Source organism: Cebidichthys violaceus, unplaced genomic scaffold, assembly GCF_023349555.1.
Source record: "Cebidichthys violaceus isolate CVI_PGR_0920_01 unplaced genomic scaffold, fCebVio1.0.p SCAF_10, whole genome shotgun sequence".
Taxonomy (NCBI): domain Eukaryota; kingdom Metazoa; phylum Chordata; class Actinopteri; order Perciformes; family Stichaeidae; genus Cebidichthys; species Cebidichthys violaceus.
In genome coordinates this window covers 9,933,759-9,959,485 of record NW_027176263.1, presented here as the reverse complement: position 1 = coordinate 9,959,485, position 25,727 = coordinate 9,933,759, and the positions used below count along the sequence as shown (strand labels likewise).

The window sequence follows — 25,727 nt, the reverse complement described above, 5'->3', positions numbered from 1 at the left end:
TTGTAATTACACTCATTCCTCGTCATTTTATTGTGTAATGTTTGGGTTGACTCAGTAATATTCTACGAGAGGAAGTGTGGCTGAATTCAATGAGGATAAAGTATAAATTAGAAAAATAGTTGTTGTTTTTTTAAGTAAGAACATGCCCAGAAAACTTCACACGGATTATGATTTATAGTGAATAATAATAGTAAACTATAGAAATGAAAGTGTAGGAATCTAGCACACCCAGATAGACGAAAACAATTAATATCTTTATAAAAAGTTCCTATGCATATTTCATAAGCTGCTTTCAATCTGGCAGTCACGTGGCACAGCAGACCTTCATAGATTCCTTTGTCTCAGAAGATTAAAAACGTCTCTCCTTCATCATGCACTGCGATACTTTCTTATGCCCTCTGTATATCTGTCAGCTCACAATCCTTATCAATACTTCATCTAAATTGATTTGGATTTTGCTTTAAAGTCGTGAGATTGTGTCATGTCAAGCCTGTCATAAAGCATGTCAGTAATATTTTTTTGATTGATCTTTTATTTAGTAATAATTGGGAGAATTGAATGGGGAGATAAGCGTGGCTGTGTTTTCCAGCAGTGCCTCCCCAGTCAGTGCACATGTGGTAAGAGTTAAGAGGAGTGAACCCATGCAGCCTACTGAACGCTGGCTGAAACATACAAGTGTTCCTGCAGGGGATGGTGGGATATTAGAAACAGCCTGAAAATGAGAAATGTGATATGGGGGGCTCTGTGGAAGAAAAACAAAGTTATTTAAGCCGCAAGCCTTTCCTCTTATTAAAATAGTATCAAGCTTTTATTGAATTTAACATGTTTATAGTAGGGGCAACATTGACGGCCTGTGTGAGTGTGGGTTTTGCTGAGCCACCGAGATAGTCATCTTTGTTCACATTTTCATGCAAATCGTGACTTACCTTGTGTGGGTGTGCATTTATGACTTTGCCTTTGTCTGAATGAGTGTGAACATGTTAGCAAAGTTATTTTTTTCCCCCTGGAACCAGAAGGTTATCCAGTGCAGCGTTCCTGATATTTGTTGGCATTTTTGAAGGTGTTAACAGCGAGGCCTCTCTTTGGCACTTCATTACATTCCCGCCCGGTATCTAACAATCTTGTCATTTTCCACCACATTTCCTCTACTAAGCAGTCAATTAGTGATGCAATACTTAGCCACTTTCAAAATCCTTCGAAAAAATTGTGTCTAAAAAGGTTAATGTAATTTCGAAAGCATAAAGTGGATGGAATAGCTTGGATGTAAGTGTGTCTTACTCATTAGAATTCATCACCACACCGACTGTATCCCAGACAGGAATCTGATGGAAAACAGGAATTGAAGGAGTCAAACTAGTGTGAACTAGATAGCATTTGCCCTATGCATAATGTATATTCAGAGAAACAGTGATGTGGTCATTAAAAATATATGGATTTAAACTGTGGTTTGTAAAAATGCATGTAGCAGTACTTCAGTTACCGTGTGCTCTGGCACCATCTCATCTTGTCTGCTGTTTCAGCAGAGCCTGAGCGACTGCAGCCATTAAGTTCTTTGCAGTTTACGTGACATTTATCAACATCATATCTGACAATAAACGTCTAGATGTTATCAGGATATATAATTGAAAGGTTATGAGGTAACACACAAGAGAACACGTGTCTCATATCTTATTTGGAAGTATCTATCAAGTGTGTGATAACCCTGCTGGGCCTGTTACAGTTTGCAGTAAAAGCTTTGGGTCCCTGTAGGCTCTGTGTCTGTATTTGTTATTTTAAAATTGGCACAGTTGCTTCAACCTGGAGAGACCATGGACTCAGCCTCCATGAAGAAAGGCGTTTATTATTTTGTGTTGAAGCGGCCCTATTTTGTACTGTGCAGTCTTGGCAAATTCAGTGTGATGTCAGCAATGTCAATCAGTCTTCAAGTAGTCTATATTCCTAAATATGTTGCGGCCCGTCACACAGGATTTACTGCAACATTCAGAAACCAAACATAGGACGTAATTATTCAAGTCTTATGCGGTGACACCCTGCACCATTTCAGTCACTTCATTTTGTCGAATAGCACTTATGAGAGTTCATACAGAGAGCACTTTAAACGTTTTTCAGATGGAAAATGCACTTTTCAAGAGGTTAGCTTTCAAACTGAGTTTTAAAAAAACTCGAAGGCAAGGTTATTTTCATAGAAATCTATACTGTACCTCTCAATACAAGACACGCGAGTCAAACTGCATGAACAAAACCACATGAGCTGCCAGCTGCACATATTTACATCGGGTTTCCCCCACAATCCACTTCTAAGGACTGTGCTTGCGGCCATCTCTCAAAGAACTGGTTTGTGATTCGTGGCATACAGGAGGGATCTAAAGGACAACTAAAACATTTCAGTTACAGGCCGAGAACAGAGGCAGAGCCAGAAATCTCCCCTTAATCTTTAGAGTCACTGCTTTATGTCTGAATGTGACAGGTCACAAAGCCCAGACTCAGGCTGATTCACTGAGTCCAGCTCACGTTATCATCACTATTGATTCATCTCCAATGTGTCTTTGTACTCCTCCTGAAAGCCCATTGGCTCAAGGGTACAACCTGTTATCCATTGCTAGCTAGAGCATAAATATTTTCGTCCTCTGGGCTCACATGTATACCCAAACAGTGGAGATAAAGGCGCAACATTTGTGATAAGTTTATATAGCTGCAGAAGAAAACTGATAATAAAACAATTTGGCATGTTCTTAGAGCATCTTGAACCTTTGACTCATAGCAGCACTGGAAAATAGCGATAAGATGTCTCATTTCCGTTCACCTTTCAGCATTATTCATGATATCGAGGTGTTTTGTAGTTTTCTTCCCAATGAAACCTCAATATGTCTGTGCCCAAGGCTTTAGAGTTGCCTGCCTAGATCTAAAAAAAATAATAATTTCCTGGTAAATACTGTGTTTTGGCTATTATCTTTTGAATTAGACAGATAGACGTTTGATTTATGGCTGCTAACTTAAATAATACTAAGAGCAGGAAGTTCCCAAACACACCACTTAAGCCAATAAATCAATGTATTACATCAGACATGGATTAGATGTGAGTTGATTAGTAAGCTGGGTTGCTGGGTGGGATGTGGGTGGTGTTGGATGGATGGGTGTCCTGCAGATGTTTCCCAGACAGGATAACAGGGATGCAGAGTTTTTGGTTTGAAAGACTTGCATCCTACGAGGTCCCTGATGTACTTGTGTCCAAGCAGATGAAAGTGGGGACACCTCAGGTTGTTGTGCAGTAGCAGATTCCCAAATGCAGACTGGCACCGACAGTTTGGGTTATATTTTTCAGTACCCTGCATGTTGAGGGTTGCTCAGCTTATTAGCGGGGTTTTTTCCTCAGATTGTAGAGAAACATCAAAAAGCAGTCCTATTTTGATCTCATGCCTACTGCAGCGAGTGTGTGAAGCAGCCAGGCACATGGGAGTTGCTCTCTCCTCAACAGAGCAATAAAGACCTGTGTTAGATCCAGGAGGCATATAAACTGAGATGAGGCAGGAGCCCATCTCAGATAAATTAGTTACCAAATTAACCCATATAGTGCTCACAATAGACGTGTGATTGATGTGATCCCAGGTCTGACCTCTGGGCCCCTAAGCCTGAGGCTGTTGTGCGGACTGTGGCTGGAGATAAGATGTCTACCTCTCGTCAGCAGACAGCCAATCAGAGGGTTAGAGCCGGCATCAACCCCAGCCTGGCTTACCTCATGCTGAAACAGCATGATGGTGCTTTTATTAGCTTTTAACGGATTATAATTGTCTGCTAAGTACTCGTCTGTCTGTCACACAGATGGAAGTTGAACCATAATCCTCATTCTGGAAGCTTTCCTGCAGTTTTAGGTGAAGAGGTTTTCATGCACGTTTTCATGTCTATTCATGAAACTTCCAAAGCCTCTTTTCCCTCACAAAGCCTTTGGGAGTCCAGTAAATGTCTCCTGACACCTTGATAGCTGGGCATTTTTATAACAGGCCATAACCTGGGATGTTTAAATGACACTGTCCAAAGCACATCAACCATCGACTTTGGAAATGTCTCACAGATGTGTGATTCTTTTATTTATTTTTTTTCTTGGGAATTTTGGCAAGCAAATCCACTAAGCGCCAAGGCTGAACTACTCTGAAGTGTAAAACATGTGAGACGATTTATTATTCCTACAAAACACACAGTCTCACATATGGGCTCGTAGCCTTGTGCCGATGGGATATCCACAGCTCTTTACTCTTAATCTGAGCTTCTCATATAAACTAGCTAATTAGAATTAGTTTGACTACACTTAAGCTCAAGAAAAGCATATCATGGCCGTTTATCCAATGCTTAATTGACACCGTAAAAGGAATACATATTCATAAACCCACACCAACGACTGCTCAAAGCTGCCTCATACAGAATGTCAAATTTAATTGGGGCATGCTGAAAGATAGATATGCCTACTGATTTGAAATATAGTGTAGAATACTATGGTAGCTTCGTTCATTCATATTCATACAGTTGCCACGGATTCGTGGAATGTGTCAATTTTAGTATACCATCGATGAAAGATGAATTTCAATAAGCAAAAAATTTTAATTTGTGTTATCATACTATAGTGACAATATATGCTTCTTCAGCTCTAATGCTTTTCCATGTCAGTGACATGTCGATTTTCTTTCACCCTCAATGCTCAGAATACACACGGAACATGGCAGAGGTTGCTTTTATCCTTTTCCTTTTGGTTTTACAAATGCCACCCACTTCTTTGTCAACTTTGTGTGTTTCATAGGTGTTTTACTTCTTCAAAGTGAATATTGCAAAGAAAACAAGGAGTTTTCAATCTTTGCTGAGCAGCACAGAGGAAGAAGTGTTTGTAGTTTTAAAGATCAATGAGAAACTAAATTCCTTCCTGATGGTTACCCTCCTGTTCACAAAGCTCAGTTTCATTTTGCAATTGAGTGCTATAAAAACAAGTGGACGTCAACGTGTCATACCGAATCTAAATTAGAAAAAATACAGTGAAAAACAAAGGGATGTTATCCACAAATGCCGTCAATCAAATAAAATAAGCAAGTGGCTAAAATGAAAGGGCTCTCAGGCTCAGGGCCGTATCGGAGTGAAGTCAAGACAGATACACCTCTTGGGGTCTGCACTCCCCTTGTGCTGCTGTGATCTTTCCTCAGCTGCTTTTTCAATATGTCTTGGTGATAAAAGAGTGACCCACTCTCTTCCTGTGTGCACAGCATGGGCTTTGACGGCAAAGCTGGCTGTTGACCGTGTTGACCTACGGGCAACGCAAAGCAGGAAGTGAAGCCTCTATTTGAAATTTTCACATCCTGCCATGTGTCACGATTTTTAAACGTGCCTAACCCCACCCAACCACCTTACGCTTCCATATCAACGCCCTACCCCCCCCCCCCCACCCCTCTTCCCCTACAACCCCCGATTAGACAGGCAGCCATCAGCCAAAACAAGGCGAGGACACGGCACATGAATTAAAGATTCAGTCGCAGGTAAGGACACACACAGGACAGCATGTTAGCGCTGTGTGTGCCCTATTGTCAACATGTGCCTCTGTATGTTTAGGTCACAAAGACAGTAGGACACTGTCAAAACAGAGCCACCGCCACATCCCTGTGGAGAGAGACATATCACAGCACAGCACAGTTACTCAGAGCTATAAATATCTGATAAAAAACTGTGCTGCCGTCATTTTATGCCCGTCGGAGATCCACTGTTTATTGAAACTACTTACATCTTCTAGAAACCTCTATTTTTAATCATTAAATTGGAATTGCATTGTGTCCCCGTTTTGGAAGAATTAACAATAAGATTGGAGCAGAGATGAGCAGATGAGATAGGGCTGGCGAAACAAAACCATTCCAGGAGAGAAAGGATATCAGACTTGAGATGCATTTGTGGAAATAATTTCATTTTCCCAGCACACAAAGATAAAGCACCAGAGTGTTTGGAGTACAAATGTGTCATAGCCCTCTCATTAGCTTGCCATAGCTCCAGTAAGTATCTTAATTTGATTATTTGAGGAATTATGGGGAACTTGTGTCTCTTTTTCCGTGGGCTTTTCTTGGTTACAGTGTGTTACAGCTTATTGTTTTGTTTTGTTGCTAAATCACAGCTGCCAGATATGATTTGAACTCTTCTATGGTTGGCTGTAGTTTGAAATTTATTTTAACAGCTTTGTTTGCTTATATGAAAGTGCTACTAATTTTGAAGGAAGTTAATGTAGATCGTGGACACTGAGGCTCTGTTGCACCGGATCCAAAATTGTCAGGAAACCATATTTAGGATAATAGACTGGGACCTGACAGTAGAGGTGCTAGCTGTGATGATTACATGTAAGAACAGATACAGTTTAGTTTGTATGAGTTACAATTCATTGTTACCACTGCTTTACAGCCTTTTCTGTAGCACATGTTATTCCAAAGGGCCTCATCATCCGCAATTTTGACGGCTTCAGTCGTAATCTGAAAAGATGAAAAAGCTCCTCGTGTAGACCCTCGGGTTAACCCGTCATCCTCAGGCTGTCTGGCTTGAGTAACAAGCTTGTTGTCAGCACTCTGTCAGTTTTTCTTAAATGCAGGTTCTAATGCATGTACCTCTGCGCTAAGGAGGCAAAATCTTTTCCAGATTACAAATATAGACAAAACAGTTTTAGAGATTCCACATTTATGTTCATAACAGTGACGTGCGGTGAGGATCGTGGCTGGTGAGGCACTGACTCTTTCAGAGTCAGATTTACAAATATATGAACCCAATAGAGTAGCTTAAATCACCATTCAATTGGCAGCTTGCACATTGACTACTGGTTGTTTTTCTCTCGCACGCCCTCTTCATTGAGGCAGAGGTAGTGTTTGCCTCTCTGTGCTTTTTCACTGCTGTTTCTGTCAGATCAGCAACACTAAATATGTTCTACACATCAGTGAAATACATTACCTATTCTATGTAAAGAAAGGACTTATAATAAAAGTGTCTACAAATATTACAGTGTGTGTGCAACAATGAGAAAGCAAAAGGCACGCGCTCAACCCAGTTAGTGAGGGATTCACAATCTGAGGCACAGCTCGTCGCTGCCTCACCTCACTGTCTCCTCTCTGTTTGTACAGGACATGTGCAAATTCAGCGATTTTGATTATAAAAATGCTTGAAATGATTGGAATCAAACAGAAATTACATTTATAGCACAGATCAGTAGAGAAATATTAATATTTATTTTATTTTATCATTATTTGTTTTTTACTTTTCATGATGGCAGGTGAGGCTCTGCCTCTCATGAACGCACGTCCCTGGTTCATACATTTTAGAGATAAATAGTTACATGAGCAGAAAGAAGGAACACAGCCCGATTGTAATCAGTGACCAGTTTTGTCCTGTACTAGCTCAGTCTAGTGTTTCTAGCGGACAGACACGTCACAGACTGATTAAACTTTCAGTGGTTCCTGAATACCATTTTCACCTCTCAAAGCAGCCAAGCGATAGGTTTCCTTTTCAGAGATCCCTCTAACCAATTGTGCCTAAAAAGCTTTTCAAAGTGCTGAGTGGAGGAGCACTTGAGTTTGAGGAAGGGTTATGTTCGCCGTACAGCACGTAGAGCAGAGTGGGTTGGAGAGCGGTAATAAATACGCTTCTTTTAATACAATAGCTTTGTAGGTCACTCGGTGGAGAGGCGAGGTGCGCTCACTCAGCCGGCTGCTCCTGCACAGCCTGCGCAGCCCACAGACACAGGAACACGCAACCTTTAAAGAGGGATTTGAAAAGGTCAAGGCACAGGCATGCAGAATGGTAATATTGGAGTGTGCTTCCAGAGGTCACAGGGTCAACGTGGGCTTTATTCCTCAATGTTTCTCCCATCCTGGGGAGATGGTTTCATGGAGTATGCTAAGAATTTAAAGATGCACTTTTGCACCATTTCCCATTGCTGCGTTACATGGTCACAAGCATAACTGCATCTTCGTCTAATTGCATTTCGTCTAATTTTCCTCTCTGGTGTTGGGTTGACCCACTTCTGTGAGTGAAGAGGGAGTGAGAGTGTCCACCTGGACCTGGTTAGAGGTATAGTTGAGACAGGCTTACTGGGGGCTGCTCTGTCCCAAAACACCACCCTGATGTTCTCCTTCGCTTCCCTCAAAGGCCCTGTCCCTGCTCCTCTTTGCAGCTCAGATGCTGTTTTAAGTGTCCGTTTCACACATAGAGACTCATTCCATTTCATTATTTTGCCACTGGTTTTACATTGGTGGTTACTTATGGATCTGAAGGTAGTGTATGAACCTGTGGTTTCCTCTTGAGGGAGCATGGAGGATTGAGCCGGCTGGTTCTCCGCCACATGACAGAGTGGGTGCTCCTCCTCTTTACTTCTCAGTCCCATGTGACTCCATGCTTAGTGACTCTTTTTCCGCTGATCTAATTAGTCCCTTGACGCATCTTTAACGGCCCGTATTTATCAGGAACATTAATTAGTACCTAGACTGGATGTATTACTTTGAAAAAAGTGGATGTCCTTGTTTATTAAAGTATTAACAACAGGGGGGAAATACTCTCTCTTATCCCTGGTATTAGTCATTTTGTGAGCCTGCTCATTCATCATACACTTTCTGCAGTGTTTTTTCTGCTCCTACTTATCCTTGTTTGTCTTTTTCTAAGTGCACATATAAAGAGATGTTGGATTAGCATTATTAATTACAGCAGCACTCTGTGCCCCATGTTACACCGTTGTCACATTAACAAAGTGTCACCCACCTCTTAGTCACTGAGCTACAGTACTAATGCTGGGAGATAACTGGCTCTTGCCTTGGTTCCAGTCAGGTTTAAGGAAGCTTACAAGAGACAGTGTGGAAAACAGTGCTGGCGATGGGGAGGTCATTGATTTTTCTAAGCGACAGCTAGACCGAAACAGATACTGTATTGATTGGAGACTTCCTTGGCATAGCTGTAGAAAGCTGGAGGAGAACTCAGAAGCTGGGAAACAGTAGTGTGTGGAGCTGTGTGGTATGACCGTCCATCATGTGCGACACAGACTACCTCAGCATCCTGAGCTAATGTGGTCGCTGCATAGAAATACACCATCCCCTGCTCTACAGCTCTTCTCCTTCCAATAAAAATATCTTGCCATACTGTAGTTATTTTCCGAAAGGCCAGCGTGTCTCTTAAGCATGACCTACTGAAACTCCCAACATGACAAGAAGCATGCAGAGTCTAACTAATATTGTTGTCCTCTCTCTCTCTCTCTCTCTCTCTCTCTCAGCAAACATCTGTAACGGCTAACATCTCCTGGTTTATTTGTTTCATATTAGCCAACAGTTATTCCACTAAAGTCAACAAGTCATTGGATATTTAATGTTTTTTTAAATATATATTTGATGTCTTTATTTGATCTGCCAACATGCAAAACGGTTTGATTCATATTCAAGGGTTGAGCACAGAGCGTTCTTCCACTAACCATGCTAATTAGACCCACTTTAAGGAGGGGGAGGGGGTCTTTTGAATGTTTTTTTTATTTTGTTGTAGACTGGTGTTTTATAAGCACAGTGCTGCCTATTTTAGTAACGCTCCACTCTCTGATCAGTCAGTCTGGATTGTGTCTCTTGTGTCAATGGCCTGGAAGGCCCTTGTGGGGATCCCACCTTATTTCTAAGAGGCCTTTGAGTTAGTAGCATGTGGTTCTACCCTGAGGTGCAGTACAGCAACTATACATACAGTAAAGACACTGACACTAATATAGATATATTACAGTCTCTCTAAGAGAAATCATGCAAATCAGGGAGACTGTGGAGAATTACCTTTCTCTCCCTTCCCCCGCTGCACAGATATGACTGTGCTACACAATAGGTGATGACAAAATGATGCCTTCATTTATTATCATAGATTAGTGAGACTTTCTTCACATTAAAGTGAATGTTAAACTCTTCCGAATTTGAGTTCAGGTAAATCGGTGAGTTGTGTTTTGTTCCCATTTGTTCCATCACACCAACAGCTCTTTGAGTTCAATGGTCTTCTATTATAACTAGTTGGGAATTCAGCTTGACAGCTCTCTGGTCTTCTCTCAGCATGTAACCGATCTGCTCGCATAGCAGGTCTGGACTAATTAGAAGTCTTCTTTCTCCCGCTACAAGCCCTAATCCTGATCTAGATGATCTTCCCCATACATGGTGTTTGATCCTCGTTGCATCGACACCAAAAAGGGTAATCAGATTTTTGAATAGAGCAAAAATGCAGCAAAACCGTACATACGTAGCACATATGTACAGTACACACAATTACGCTTTCACATGTAGATTAAGCTGGAGGCTGGTAGTGTGGACGGTCATGTTGTCATAGAAAACTCATAGTGGATACACACAGATAAGGAAGAAGAAAAAAAGGACAAGGAATAAATATTATCAGAGGAAATTTGCTGTGAGCAATTTATGTTTTAGTAAGGGAATCTCAGGTTGTGGTGTTTATGCTGGAGTAGAGTGTTTATTCCAGATTCATTATAAATGGAGTCCAGATTTCCAGATGTGAGATGTGCGTGTTCAGACCAGCTGTAAAGGTACCATTGTGTCATGATGGTATAACAACCCGTAACTGAGCCTTTGAGTGACTCGATCTACTTTTACACAGCTGTTTCACATCAACAAATAGTGAAGACTTCAGTTGGTGACACTCATTTACACAAATCTCCATGGTTTAACTCTCTTTTCGTTGATGAACCTGCTATAAACCATGTGAGCCACTTACATGCACAATATCTAATCAGCCTCCCATCTCCAGAGCAAACACCTTCAGGCACCTCCTATCAGTCTGCTGCCAGTTACAACAACACAGAGGAAACCAAAACCAGACAATTTTATCTTAATCACTGCTTTCAAAGACTCTGATTTGGGCACTCTCTGTGAGAACTGTATTTTATTTACAAGCCAGTTACAACATCAAGATATGTGCCTGCCTTCTTGGCTTTAAGCATTGTTTTTTATGTATTGTTTTTTTTTCTTAACATCATAACTGATAGTGTAACATGCATTCATTTTCAGCAAAATATTCTGCTACGTTGTCTCTATTTATTAAGGATTTATGTGTCTCGTAATGTTCAACTGATTCCTCCACTTGGTAATCCTAGTCCACTGGCCCCTCAGAAAGCATTTTACCTTCTGCCAGTCTGTCACTGTTAATAAATAGCCCTGACACTCTCTACAATTCACATTGAACGAGAGGTTGTAAATTTGCTTGACGCATCCGACAAAGTCCAGATCAGATCTTCATTCCACTTTGTAAGTTATGTCAAACAGCACCTCTGCTTTGAGGCTTGCTTCCCTGTTTGATGTCGCCCACACAGCCATATGGTATCGCTCTCAGGATCAGTTTTTCTGTTTTTTATTTCCTGCCATTACACTCTTCCTGTGTTTTATTCAGCAGTGTGTAAATCTCATAACCTCACAGGGGCTATTGTGCCATTTTAATGTGAAAAGGATCACCTTTTTGTTGTAACACATGTTCACTTATACTTACTTTAATTTTTGCTGTATTTCTTTATCCTTTCTTATTGCCTTGTAAGATATTTAAAACCTCCAGGAACTATTCATGTTATCACAGCATGTTTTTTTGTAACATAATGAGATTTAAAATGAGTGTGTCTCTATATGTGTGGCAAATGGTAGACAGAAAAAAAAGAGCTCCATCTCTAAACTCAAGATGAACCAATGAGTGCTGCTCAGCTGATTGTGTAGCTGTTTGGATTTTTAAAGCTAAAAGTGCTTTAATTAACCTTTTTTCAAGGGTTTGGTACCAGCTCGGATGCAGACGGGGGATAAGCAGGAGGAAAAGGAAAAATTATTATTGTTCTACCTGAACATTGTGTTGGCGTCTTGTATGGGCTTTGTTATAAAAGTAACAAAGAGGTAAAAGCTTTAACTGGAGGAAAGTGTATTTGAAGCAGAGTACTTTCTAATGAGTGTTAGAAATCTGACCTTTTACCATTAACCTCCACAGGAAAGAAAAAAATCACAGCATGTGCGTTAAACCTCAGATAACTAACAAAGTTATTAGCATATCCGTGTAGCGAGGCATAGCACTGCCCACGCACTCTTTTACTCATATGCATTATCATGGTCAAGTACATACAGGGTTACAAGGCTAGAGAGTGTTATTAGAATGCACAGGACGAAGACACAGCTTGTCTGTAGCACATACGTTTTTCGCCGTAGAAACAGGGACATGTTTGTTAGATAGATTACAGGTTGCTGGTGCCTCTCTAGATCCAGGCTTGTAAGCAGCTCAGGCAATTTTGCCATGGGGAACTGTGATTGGATTCCCATTCGTCTGGCAGCTTTTGTGTAACATTCAAACCAGAGAGGACCTGGCTGGATCACACCACATATTTCCTCCCAGGAAACTCCTCAGAACCAGTCAGGCCCAGACAGGGCAAACATACAGCTGAAAAGGAGACACAGGACATGCCAAACAAGCAGACAGAGGCACGCATTGAATGTTCCAAGTTCTGCATACACTAGAGGAAAACATCGAAAATGATTTATCTGAGAAATAGAAAAGAGACATTTGTATTGTTTTATTTTCCTTAGCGCACGTTGGTGGATTTTGTTTGTCTGAGACTGTGTTCTCCCTATAAAGTCTGCTGGTCGCAAGAGGGTTTGCCCTTGTGTGAAAACTGCTTCCATTTGACAAGAAACGCACATTGTGTAATGACTTCATCAACCTGAGCTGGGTCTAACAGGTTCAGCTGAGAGGATGTCTATACCTGGCTGCACACAAGTTGGCTCTTATTGGCCTCCTCCCAGAGACTGAGCAGGTATTGACTAAATAGAAACAGGAAAAATGAAAATATGAGTGGATCTGACAACCAAGCAGGATAACTCCTGGAGAGCAGATGAGCAGACACGGAGCCTGACACATCCACACGAAGCGGCAATCCTTCACCTTGACATGTAATACTGCCTATTGGTGGTCAATATGGGAATTGGGAGCACAGCGAAGGTGTCAGAGGCCAGTCTTTGCTCTAAAAAGAGCTCAGCAGGATGGATGAACTCATGTAGAGGTAGATTGCAAGCAGAAAACATTGCGGAGCAATTGGAATATAGCACTTCTGCTGTAATTAGAATTTCTATACACAATAGATATAAGTTTCAGGACTTTGTTCAGTTCCTTAAAAATTGTACATTGTTTTGCATGTACAGTATATGTGCCATTGAAGTTTTTGACCACCAGTGGCACTCTGGAGCAATTTTTTAATGAGGGGGTCCCAGTATTGCCTGTGTCTCTAATTTTACCAACAAGTGCATGAGGACACGCATGCATGCACACCATGAGCACAGGGAGACATGCTAACGTTCCTGCCAAATGCAGAGGGACATAATGTTTATTAACAGTTGGTGGGCCGTAAAAGCTAGCAGTGAACCAATAAAAGAGCAGAAGCTGAACACTCAAACCAAGGTTTTATGAGGTTGTAAATGCATTCAACATGTTTATCTCCTTAGGGAGACAAGCAGTGCATTTTAGTGGGAAATGTAGCAAAATTGTCTTAGTTGAGAACTCCACGATACCTCTAACTATGGGCAAACAAACTCAGTGGTGACTTTTTCATGTCTTTGCTTGCGGTTTGAAGTTACGTACAACCTGACAATTGCATAGCTCAGGTACAGGTCAATCAATTTGATCATGTAGCAAGTTATCTTAAAGGTAAGAAAACACCATTAGATTTCTCTACTCTGAGCAAGAGAGAAAATAATGTTTCTATTTTTAAGCCCAACACTACGCTTGGACTTTATCAATGTCTTGTACATTTGAACAAGTTATAACAGAAACCCTCCATGGTCACATAGACACACGTACTATGCCTCATCAGCAGAGGTTGTTATAGGCCAGTGGCTGTCCTGAGGTCAGATCATTACCAATGCAGCCATGGATCAAAGATGCAGCCCTCATAATAGTCCTTCCTTCATCATTCCCCTCTGACCTCGTCCGCAGCTGCACTACCTCTCATCTTTATGATTAGAAAATGGCCCAATACTTCTCCTTCACACTCCGGTCCCTATATACTCAACACAAGTATTCCATCATTATAGTTATTTGACCATCCATATCAATTGACAAATTTGTTAGTGGAGTCTGTTGGCCGCATGCCAAAAAGATGCTTTATTATGGTGGACCTCAAATCTCTGGAGGCACTCGTGGTACTGACATTTCCCTTAGAGCTCCTCCAATGTACTTACAGGTCCTCCTGTTGATGGGGAAGGATTTTCATTACTGTCAATGGTTATGTACTACTAAACATTTAGTTGCAGTCAGGCAAAGTCAGTTACTGTTCCTGTGGGAGGTTATTGACATTTTACTTTACTCTGCTGGAACAAGCTCACAGAGGTAAAACAACCACTTTAGAATAAATCCAGCCTCGGAGTTTGGTGTTCTTATTCAATTCAATACAAATGTATTTGCATAGCACCATCATACAAAAGCAGGTCAATGTCCTCTGCATAAAAACAAAATAAACAGAGACATTCATAAATACACATAAAATACATACACACATACAACAAGCATACTTTGTATGTGTTCATTTAAGAAAATACTCAAATTGAAAGGAAGGTGTTTAGTTTAGATTTAAAAGAACACAGTGTCAGACCAAGTATAAGATCAACAAGCAAACTGTTCCATTCTTCAGCTGTATAAATACTGAAAGCCATCTGACCAGACTTAGAAAGTGTTCTGGGCACTTGGAGGAGATTTTCACCTTGTGACTGCAAAGATCTGCTGGGGTTATAAAGTGACAGCATGTCTGAGATGTACTGTGAAGCCAGACTAGCCATTGCTTTGTTAACCAGAATGAGCATTTATAATTGTATTCTGAAAGCAAAGGGTAACCAATGACTGTTTCTCTTTTTGTCCTGGTTAGAACTTGTGCAGCTGAGTTGTGATCTATGGATTGTTTTGTTTGAAGGACCCATTAGCAGATAATTGCAGTAATCAAGCCGGCTCGTAACAAAGGCATGTATGAGGAGTCAGCTTGTTAAAGAAAGCCCCGGATTCAGGAAATGTTGAAAAAAGGCAACCATTACTCTGAGGTTTTTAATGTGGTCACATGTTTGAAGTGACCTGGACTCACAAATGAGCTCTTCTTATTGGTAAAATTTACTGGAGAATTTAAAATCCATAAAGCCTGCCCTCCTCTTTCAAACAGATTAAATATGAAAATAATATGAAATGAAATACAAGGAATAGATTTTTCCCTGCTGAAATCATGTCTGGCTATTTTTTTAAATCAGATAGCAACGTGCTTCTGCTGTTGGCAGCGGGAGCTGGCAGCAACAGCTCAAAGCCTGTGAAAGTCAAATGCTGTCTCTTTCACTTTGAGAGAACAATTTTGGAAAATGTGAGCTAAAATGCTAGATGCCTCAAGCATGCTGAACTCCAATTTTTGTCTACAGTACCATGTAGCTATGAAGCCTGAATAATACAGTAGTCGAAACTATTTGTTCAGCTCTAATGTTTAAAAAATGTGAGGCACACGCAGCATTTACTGAATTAACATACAAATTGCTGATATATTATCTCACAGATTTTTCCGAATCTAGCGAGGCAGCATTTTCCTGTCACAATGTTTTATATTCTGCTCAGCATATACGGTCTTAGAAGCAGCATGGCGATGTTTTACACTGATGAAATAACCAGGCAGCTTACCAGAATGTTATCACTTCTACTTAGTCACACTGTGCTGAGCACTCATGCATAATTGTATACATAAGCATTTACCAAAATCTGTCGTCTGTTTAGCAATATTAGGCTGACTCCATTGACTATCCTATTGCCCTTATCGTGATATAGTGAGCATCTAATGTCGACTGGCTTTGGAAAGTAAGAATTTGAGCTCAGCACTTTCTTTCAAGCTTTTGTCGTAACCATGCCTTCTGATAGCCCAATGTCAGGCTTCTGCTTTGATGTATGGATGGAGGCGTTTTGTTCAAAGGGATAACCTTTTCTGGGCACTTCTTTGAAATGATAATTCAGCAGCTTGCTGCAGGTGGAGCTGCAGCTCTCCCGGCAGACGGGGTCAATCAAAGTCAAATGGAAGAGCTGCTCACAGCTTCACCCGAGTAGTCGTGCCAGTGCCTGGCTGCAGCTGTCAGCTCTGCCACCTACATAACCCCTACTGCTGGTAAAGGCAGCGGACATGAGGGATGTCATTGTGAGGAGCACAATTTGAAGCAGCAGAACGTGGACTGGGTAGTTATGTCACGAAGGATCTAGGAATCTTCATATGTGTTTGGAGTGTTTGCTCACAATAGATGCATGTCAGACCCAAGCAGAGTTTTTCATAGATGCAGTCTGTGTGGACCAGTGGGTCAGGGGGACGCAGGTGTGTGTAATTACATCCATAATAGGGCCTGGAAATGGTCCACCTGCCTCAAAGTGAACCCTCTATCCAATCCAGCGCTGCCGACAACAAAGCAGACTATCGCTCTCTGATTGTGGCTTTGATGATGCAGCTGGAAGGCTGTGTTTTATGGGGGGATATTTCTGGCTCAGGAATAATTTGCTGGAATTATTCAATCCATCTCAAACAATGACATATACTATCAGTGTATGATCAAACACACAACACTCCTATGTCATATATGTCATATCAGAGATGAATAAATCCCAAACAAAACACACACTGTATGTATTTACTGTGTGTATGTGTGATTGTATGCTACATACAGTTCATTATGACCAGCCACTGTGATGGATTGGTGAGCTGCCCAGGTTCCCTTCCACCCAGTGCATGCTGGTGTTTACTCATTGCGACCTTGCTCATGAGCAAATAAAGTGAATTAATAAATAATTTCAGCCAGTATTCATTTTGTATATCAGTCTCCTGTGTCTGTTGTCCATATGGATGCAACCATTCAGGTTTCTGAATAAGCCGGTGCCTCGGTAACGAGGCAGCACAGGACACATAGACACAGATCTCCCTTGGGTTAGGGCTCCAGCTGGGGCAGACATGCTAGGGCAACCTGTCCCTATTATTGTTTGTGACAGAATCAAGAAGGAAATGCAAGTAGTGAAAGTGCGTGTGTTGTGCCTGCACGTCAGATTCTGCTGGCAGTACCCCCATTGTAATTATGGGCATGGGTGGCCAGCTATGACAGCTCATCTGTCAGCCAGCCAATAGGAGTCTGGGGCACCTGGTGAGCTCTGCGCCAGAATGATGAGCCACAGATACACACAAATTAAAAATCCCATACAGTATTTCATGAAACAACAAATGGAGGTAAAATACACTTTAATATTCTTTCATGTTACTCATTAACACTGTGGCACATGCATCGGCCACAGACAAAGCTAGACCCTCCCAAATGTTGTTTCTCTGCATTTCATGTGCTATGCAAATTAGATCCAAAGGCGAAGGTTGCACCCCTGGCATTTTGATTTTAATTAGTCTCATTTTATATTCAGAACCCAATTAAGAGACATTGGTTTTGAATTGATTATCAAGTTAGAAGTGTTCTGAAGAGGGTTCAAATTAAATCTTAAACTGCATCATTAAATATTCTACAGTACAGCATTCGTGTTGACAAATATGTCAAAATTGTCTGTACATTGTAATAGAAAAGAGAAAGAAACAACTTCTCAAGTTTTCACATATTTTCTAGGATTCATCAGGGATGAATTATTTCAAAACATTACTGTGATCTTTTTGATTTAGTTGAAAGAATATCTGAAAAAAATGCTGTTTATACATTTTGATGATGCTTTTTTGAGGAAACACCGTTTCTGTCAGAACCATAGGGTCCATTGAACTCTTTGCTTTTTCCCCAATTTGGCTGGGTCTCAAAGTGCGACAGGTCAAGCTAACTACACAGTCTTTCACCTTATTGTGCAGAACACATTTCTGTCGAGCGGACCATCCCTCCCACATGCAACAAGGGGACCCAATCATATTGCGCTCACCCTTTGGCAAAGGCCCTCCAATCAGGGATGAGTAATGACTACGCAGGCTTGCATGCGGTGATCCCAGCTTTCTAATTAGTCTTCCATTAACTTTTTCAACCTTGGCAGCTGCGGGGTGCACGCTCAACAGACACAGATGTGCCCACACCTAGTAGCCTCAGACCCAAATATTGGGCCTCTTGTCCAAGAGTATTTAGTAACATTTTCTACTCTGCAGTGCTCATTTAAATCAAATTCACTTTAATCGGCCAAAAAGAGTATGTGTTTTGTTTTCATTCTTTTTTTGTAAGTTTACTCATCAATATAAAGCATGCATGAACAGGGGAATTTAAAAGGTTATCCTACCCTGCCCATTTTTTAATTTGCGTTTCGAACGCAATTGTTTGTTAGTTGGTTCTTCCGGTTTAGTGCTAGTAGAGTTGTAAACAATGAAAGATATTACGTATCATTCAGCTGTTACACTGCGGGGATCAGATGTTTTTTACAGTACCACATTCATCAGCCGTAAGTGCCTGGAAGAAAAACATATGAAAATGGGGTGAAATCATATATGAGGACATTTTTAATTACTTTGTAGTGTCTTTTGGTGTAGATGGCTCCGCTATGAAAAACTAAAAAAGCATGCTGTTCGGACCTGTGTCTACCCCTTCTGGTAGTTACAGTAATTACAAAAGCACTGTTGACGTGTGCTTTTTGTGCGCCAGCCGGTTGCCAGCAGCTCCTCACATCTACAAATACAAGTTGTTTTTTGGATAAACTGATCACATAGTGGGAATCTAAATGGTTACTTTGTGGCCTGAAAAATTATAAAAAAGAACATTTTAAAGCTTAAAAACAGGGGGGGGGGGGGGGTTGTCAAGTAAAGGGTGATAAAGGTGGTGACGCTGAGCAAAGTACTCTCACAGACAACAGTAAGATTACAAAATGAGGCAATGCGGAAGAGCCCTTGTTCAGACAAAGAATAATGTCATTACGAAATTCAGAGCATATCTATTGCCTCCACACTGTTCTCAACATGGCGATGGTTGAGTTGGCAGCTCACAGCTTACAGTGCAAACAGCGGCAACAGAGCTGACGGAGTTAAAAGTGCTTACCTGAGACCGGCGCAAATTGAAAGGCAATTGAAAAAATTAAAGGCACACATTGTTTAGGGAAACTGTTACGCTTGTTAGCTAAGGCTAGTAATAGATTGTAAGTCGTTGTTTGGTAGAAAACTGTTGATAGGGCCGTTATTAGCATTAGCCTAACAAGCTAACCCATTGGTGAATGTGACCGCATGGTTATTTTGGTATTGTTGTCTAGTTTGGACATTGGTAAAGTTTCTCAGAAGAAGAACAGCAAGAGAAGAGTGTAATGTAGAGAACAGGCACCCTCAATAAAACATTTGTTTAAACTGTATTCAAGGTGTCTGCTGCCGTTCTTTGGTGCGCCGTCATCATACAGTGACGGGAGGGCAACACATGCAGGAGATAAGCTGACTTTGAAAGTACAAGGTGTTTTTTGAGACTGGTAGAATTTACTCTCACAAAGAAAAAGTCACAGATCACCTTCTCTGTTGTATTTTATTCATTTCATACTGTTAAGATGTCTTGGCCAGCAGTTTCTGTTTGTATACAGACAGAATGTCAGTGCTCTATTCTGGCATTTCTGGTTTTTATTTAGCATTCTGGTCCAGCTGATATCTGTCAAAGACCATGATGTTTTTCTGATCTGTGGAATAAAAGAACTTGCCAAGCCTTCTGCAGAATGTGGACATGCTGTAACAGAAACTACACAAAGAGAATGACAGAGAGGGAGCCAGAATCAAGAGTCTACATGACAGGGATACTAATGTTTTCCATTTGGTTTTGTTTTAGCACAAGTTGTTAACTCAGAGTAATATTTCTCCTTGCCTTTATCACATCAAACACAACATAGAAGGAATGTAATCAACATCAAAGGTGTGTGTGTGTGTGTGTGTGTGTGTGTGTGTGTGTGTGTGTGTGTGTGTGTGTGTGTGTGTGTGTGTGTGTGTGTGTGACATTTTGGTGTGTTTCAATGCAAGGCATGAATTTATGATTCATTCTGTTTCACAGTGGGCAGTCAGTTTTAGAATGGAGCTCCATAAAAGAGTAATGGAAATTCCTGAGGAGCTGCTGTCCTGTGGCCTTCCAGCACCCAGTGGTATGCACTATCTTGGCGTATTATCACATTCTTCACAATCTGTTTGTCAGCGAGCCCACGACTTCAAAGGGGACTTAAAGATGTCTTTCACTTTTTGTTGTTGTTGAGAGAGTGAGTCTACATTTTATGAACAAAGCCCCCCCCCCTCCCCCCCCCCAAGACATCTAGCAAAATGAATGAATGTTACCATCCTGGATGCAGCTCCTAACATTTACTCCAAAGCTCGGATCATAAACTATTAATAGATATATGTCTGTATGAGCATCAGAAGGATGCTTCTTTGAATCAGATCCTTCGTGTTGGGCAGGGTCAGCTATGAGGCTAAAGCTGGTGAGCTCTCTTTATTCCCCCATAACACTACTATCTTGCATGGAGGAGGATGAGGGCCGGATAGCCTCCATTATGGCTGTTTTGTAAAATTGCCATATTCAGTCAAGTGATTATCTGCTGCCGTGGTGTGTAATGCATCTCTGTGACTGTGACTGATGTTTGCACATCTAAGACTCCACTGGAAAAACAGGTGAAAGTGAAAGAGGTGACCTCTTTCACTGCAATCTTTCAAAAGCTCTGTGTTGGACTTATTTTGGACGCATTATCACAGTACGGAAAGTGTACATGGCCATTGGATAGCTTTATATATGTTTATAAACCAACAGTAGTCCCGCTGTTTACAGTATAAAGTATAACACACAGAGTTGTTTATATGTTATTTTTACATCTAATTATTTGGCGAATGTCTGGGCTAGTGGAAGCACCAGGGACCATGATGCTCTCCAACTTTATCATCGTTGTGCATTTGGGGGAAATAAATCCTTCTCATACCGAATACTTGAATGATTTTGGCCCTAAAAGTGGAAAACAAAATGGTTACCAGATTTCTACTGAGCCAACAAATAGATATTATAGAAGTAAAATAACTCAAATATGCTGGAAGTTAATTCACATGTAATAATTTGTCATTACAAACTTTTAGTCAAAGAGCCAGTGAGCTTGTTCAGAGTTTTGTTTTACTGTTTGTTCTGTTAATCCAACAGAAAGGAACCTCTCTCCTTTCTAATCAAAGGTTGGTTGTCAGTGCCAAAAACATCATGCCAACACTGCAACAGTGTTTCAGAGTGTGATGCTACAGCTTTTAAATAATGCACAAATGATTCACACAGTTAGTAGTTTTGGGGGGTCTGGTTAGCATCGGTAGTGAATACAGAAAGCCAGGTCATCCGGAGTCATTAGACAGTTTGAAATCTCAGTAAGGACAGTAAGGAAAAGGAGGAGTGACTGGCACTGATCATCAACACCCACTGAGTTTATGATTATGTTAGAGCCTGATTTCACCTTTACTGAATTCTTTAACGCTTTTCTCACAAACATTCTGCAGCAGTAGGTTTTGTCTTCAGCCATTGCGTGAATAGTACATAGTATACAGATTTCTTTTCAACATTGTTAAGAACATGTCACCTCTGCGCATGTAACATTAAACATGAAATACATAACATATTGCAGTTGCTGCTGTTGTTAGTGTTGACCACTTAACTGTTCCAAAGTTGTCCTTGAATCAACTTACTGTGCAGAAAACAAAGATCTAGGGCAAGAACATGAAATGATTGGCTGATGGTAATATCCGTTATCTGACTTAAAAGAACAAACATATATTAATGTTTCTGTCTGTAGTGTTTTTTATGATGTTGAAACTGAAAATAATTCATCTTGTTTTCCACTAAAGTGTTTCAATTTCAAATGTACTTATTCCATGTCATTATTGTTTTCAACATTTAATTATGTCTTTATGATCCTGAGTAGTAGAGTAAAATACTTTATTTACCATTTCTTCGTGAAATATTCAATTTGGGTGAAAGTATTCCCCGTTGTTTATCTTTAATGTCGCAATTTCATGTCATTGCACTGTATTTGATACTCAGGCGTTTTTGCTCTGCTCAAACAATGCACCCATTCAATAATGCTTCCACTGATGTGATGTGCTGTAATATTCTCTAAAAGTTGTCTCAGAGGGTCTATGGTTGGTCTTGAAATGAAGGGTAACTAATTAGATTTCTGAATGTCTATGATTGTGGCCTGCTGGTGCAGACTATCATCAAATCTAAACTTGTCCAGTTAGTTTTTCTGTCATGTAATTCACCAGAGAGACTTTTTGCAATAACACTTATTGCTCTTCTGTCTCTTTTTCTTCCTGTGCAGATCACACGGGTCATTTTCTGTGTCTTCCTGGAGACTGACTTTGCCATCTACAAGAAGAAAATGTCTGACATTTTTCCAGGTATGTGTCTTAACTTCCAGTTGTCTGAACTACCACATCATTCCTTTTCCTCCCTCATCATTTAGCCGTTTTGAGTTGGACTTAGTTATGGACTCATGGTCTCATTTTGATGGTATTAGTGTAGTATGTGATGTCACCATGTACCTCATTGGTCGTCTGTATAGACCCAGGCAGCTTTGCTACCTTGTTTATCGTAGAAAACATCTGCAGCAAGAGATATGTTGTTCCTGGGAGCAGTGGTATAAGGACCTGTCAGGCTTTGTTGACACCTTCAAATGCAGACAAAGTCAACGCACCCGCACGGCCATTTGGGAGATTAACAGTAAGGATTTATGCAGACAGTTGGTAAAACAAGTGTCAGGTTCTCTATGGATTGCCTTAATAGGATTAGAATAGTTAGATTTCTTGTCAGCGAACCAGCAAGCTGATACTTTACATAATTATTGATATTCTGATGAGACTTTAATGTCAGATTTGATTGACTGTAATAATAGTCCTCAGCAGTGAATGTCTCATGCAAGAGCTAAAAATTCAGGGATGCATAGCAACCACTGATCGTCCTTGGTTACTGCTCCTCAATTCTGTGTGAAATAAACAAACATCCATTATCTTCAACTCCCACTCTCGTTTCTGTCTCTCTCTCAATTCCCTCCCCCCTTTTACGGCATCATCTTTTTTTTCGGGGGCCAGGAGCAGTCACCAGCTCTGATGGGGGCTCCACGGAGGATTGAGTTTAATAGCTGGGGAGCTGAAAGAGGCTGGCTGGCTGGCTTCACCAGCCTTGCATTACCTCCCATTTACCTCACTTTTCCCTCCCCACTTCCCCAACGGAATACCTGCTCTCAGGCCTTCATCTCGCTGCTCCCAGATGGAGAGTGTTTTGTTCTCCCCCGTCATCTGTCCCGCTCCCGGCCTCGGCTCTATACCCTGAAAGATTACATTGCGGGGAGAGACCTTAATTATTATGCCTGCCCCCGTGCACCCAGCAGCCGTCTCATCATATTAGTGCTCTGAGATGAGAATCTGGGGCTGTTGTTCTCTAGTTATCACTCTCGCCACTTACAAGTGCTGTCAGTGGATAAATGCCCTGTATTTCTCCACGACTGGGAACACAGGAGACACAAAACAACAGGCTCTGCCACAAAGGGAAATCAGAAAAGTTCTGAGAGCTAAGTTATTAGAAGACTCTTTCATAAATATTGTTAACCATCATGCAATGAGTTGCTAATGAGGGAGGCAGAGGTCAGTCTTTGAATTATATGGAGGGTTTTACCACAGGCACCACTTTTCCTCATCAAAGCGTCTCGCCTGTCACATGCCCTTTGACCTCTGGAGTCAAAGCCACCTTTATCACTGCTGTATGTGTGGGCTAGAGAGGATATTAATTATATGATATACCAAGTGGCTAAATAAGTGACATTCCCACTCTGGGTCATTGTCTAGAGAGAGGCACCACGCTCGCCTACACCTGCTCCAGTCTTTCACCTCGTGCTTGTTCAAAGCTTTTACCATCCTGTCCCTATGAAAACAACAGCTCTTTTAAGATGTTCCATGAAGCATATGCAAAGATAACACAGTTACTGCTGTGATTGTAGACTAGACACTCAAGTACGGGAGTGAATTCTTTATCCAGCCAGGCTGCATCACGTCGATGAGTTCAACCGGTGTTGATAGGTTTGCTTTAAAGAAAGAAGTGCTGATTGCACCATGTAGGGAAAGCATTACCAGGTAGTGTGAACAGACTTTCATTTAGCCTGCGCAGAGTGGCAGTAGTGAATAAGATGCTGTGAATTAGCTCTGCAGGTGTGCTTGTATGCTTTCTGAACATCCTATCATCCTCACTGCTAGAGACAGTCAGTCAGGTAGATCTTACAGCAACGCTGAATGCGTCACACAGAGGCCTGAGACCATTCTGTCTCCTGCACCATGCTCTCGTTTTTAATAACCGTCTGTCACGTCGACCCCCTTCATATTCTCTCTCACTCATTCTCACTTACACCGCTCCTGGTTCCCATGCCACTCGCCCATTACCTCATCCACTTTCTATCATTTTTCCTCATTATATCAAGGAGGAGCTTCTCTATCACCAAGTTGTTGTTGAGGCTGTTGTGAATAGTGGTCTTGATGTTTCTGTAATTTGCCTGTGTGGTCGTGTGAAACTCAGAATCTTCCCTGTGACATCAGTTTCAAGCATATCTAGTGCTGAACGTTGGCGCAATAGATTTTTTTTTTTAAGTCTTACTACTCTCATTTTTCATTGTATGGCTGCTTTCCTCATATTCGAACAATCTGTCAAGTGACAATGACTGGAGCAGGAACGTGTAAACAGGACATTTGCATACAGGAAATTGCTTTATTACAATGTGCATTCCCACAAGCTGTCACTATCAGAGAGCCAAAATATCGTTACATCTCTGCCGAAGGAGGAAACTGAAAAATGGCCTGTGCTGACAAGAATACTCATCCACACCTGCATACAAGAACATCAGCCACGAAACACATACATATAAAACAGAAGTTGCACCTATTCAAGTGTTGGATATTTGAACACTGACATCACAGTGAAACATTAAAACAAATGACTCCAGATCTTTTGCAGTTGTTTTGTGCCCAGGGTTCAAACAGACTCACCAGAGGAGCTGCTGTTTGATGAGTAATGATGGAGTTCTCACGGAGAGACAAAGGTCTTTTTAATGAATTCCAGTTCAAGGAGTACTTCAGTTGTTTAGAGTTATACGTCAATGCCTCTCAAACACAAATACTGAAATATGCAAATACACAAACAAGCTAATACACACAGCAACTATATGTAAAGCTTTTGCCTCTGTAGTGCCATTCACCATCCATTACCCAACTCGCCTACTGAGCTCATAACCAGTGATATAATGACCTATTCATTACTTTAAAAAGGCCATAAAAGTTTACACATCTCAAAGGTGCTATGACAGTCTCGCTATCTGGTAGAGGACCATCAGGGTTTGCATCATTTGAATTAATAAATGCACCTTGAATTACCATGGTTGTGTTTTAGAAAAAAAATTATAACCATTAATCGGCGGAGCTTAATCAATGCAATTAATCATACGACATGATTCTATTAAGTATTCAGATTGGTTCATAGATTGTGATTTACCACATGCTTGCCTTGGCACGTATTATTTGCGAGCATGGAAGCAGTCAGGCAGCTGTGGTTGCAGAGAGTAAAAGCATGTTGAAATTGATTCTGGGTACAATCCCTCACTAATATGATCCGGGTGGCTGCCCACAAGCTGGGCTCCATCTCTTCTTCTCCTCAATCAGCCACAGTGCTGACAATATTAACACAGCTCAAAGATCAGGAGGGGCTGCAACATTC

At 41.1% G+C, this 25,727-nt stretch overlaps 1 protein-coding gene across 3 annotated transcripts in view; it reads left to right on the top strand.

Moving 5' to 3' along the window:
• The window catches only part of macrod2 (mono-ADP ribosylhydrolase 2), a 383,002-nt gene that overhangs the window by 327,604 nt on the left and 29,671 nt on the right, over positions 1–25,727 (top strand). For all 3 annotated transcript variants that reach the window (XM_068724930.1, XM_068724931.1, XM_068724929.1), the window contains exon 9: positions 22,294–22,372. In XM_068724930.1, coding sequence (XP_068581031.1) covers positions 22,294–22,372 — 79 coding nt within the window. The remainder of the gene's footprint in view (positions 1–22,293; positions 22,373–25,727) is intronic.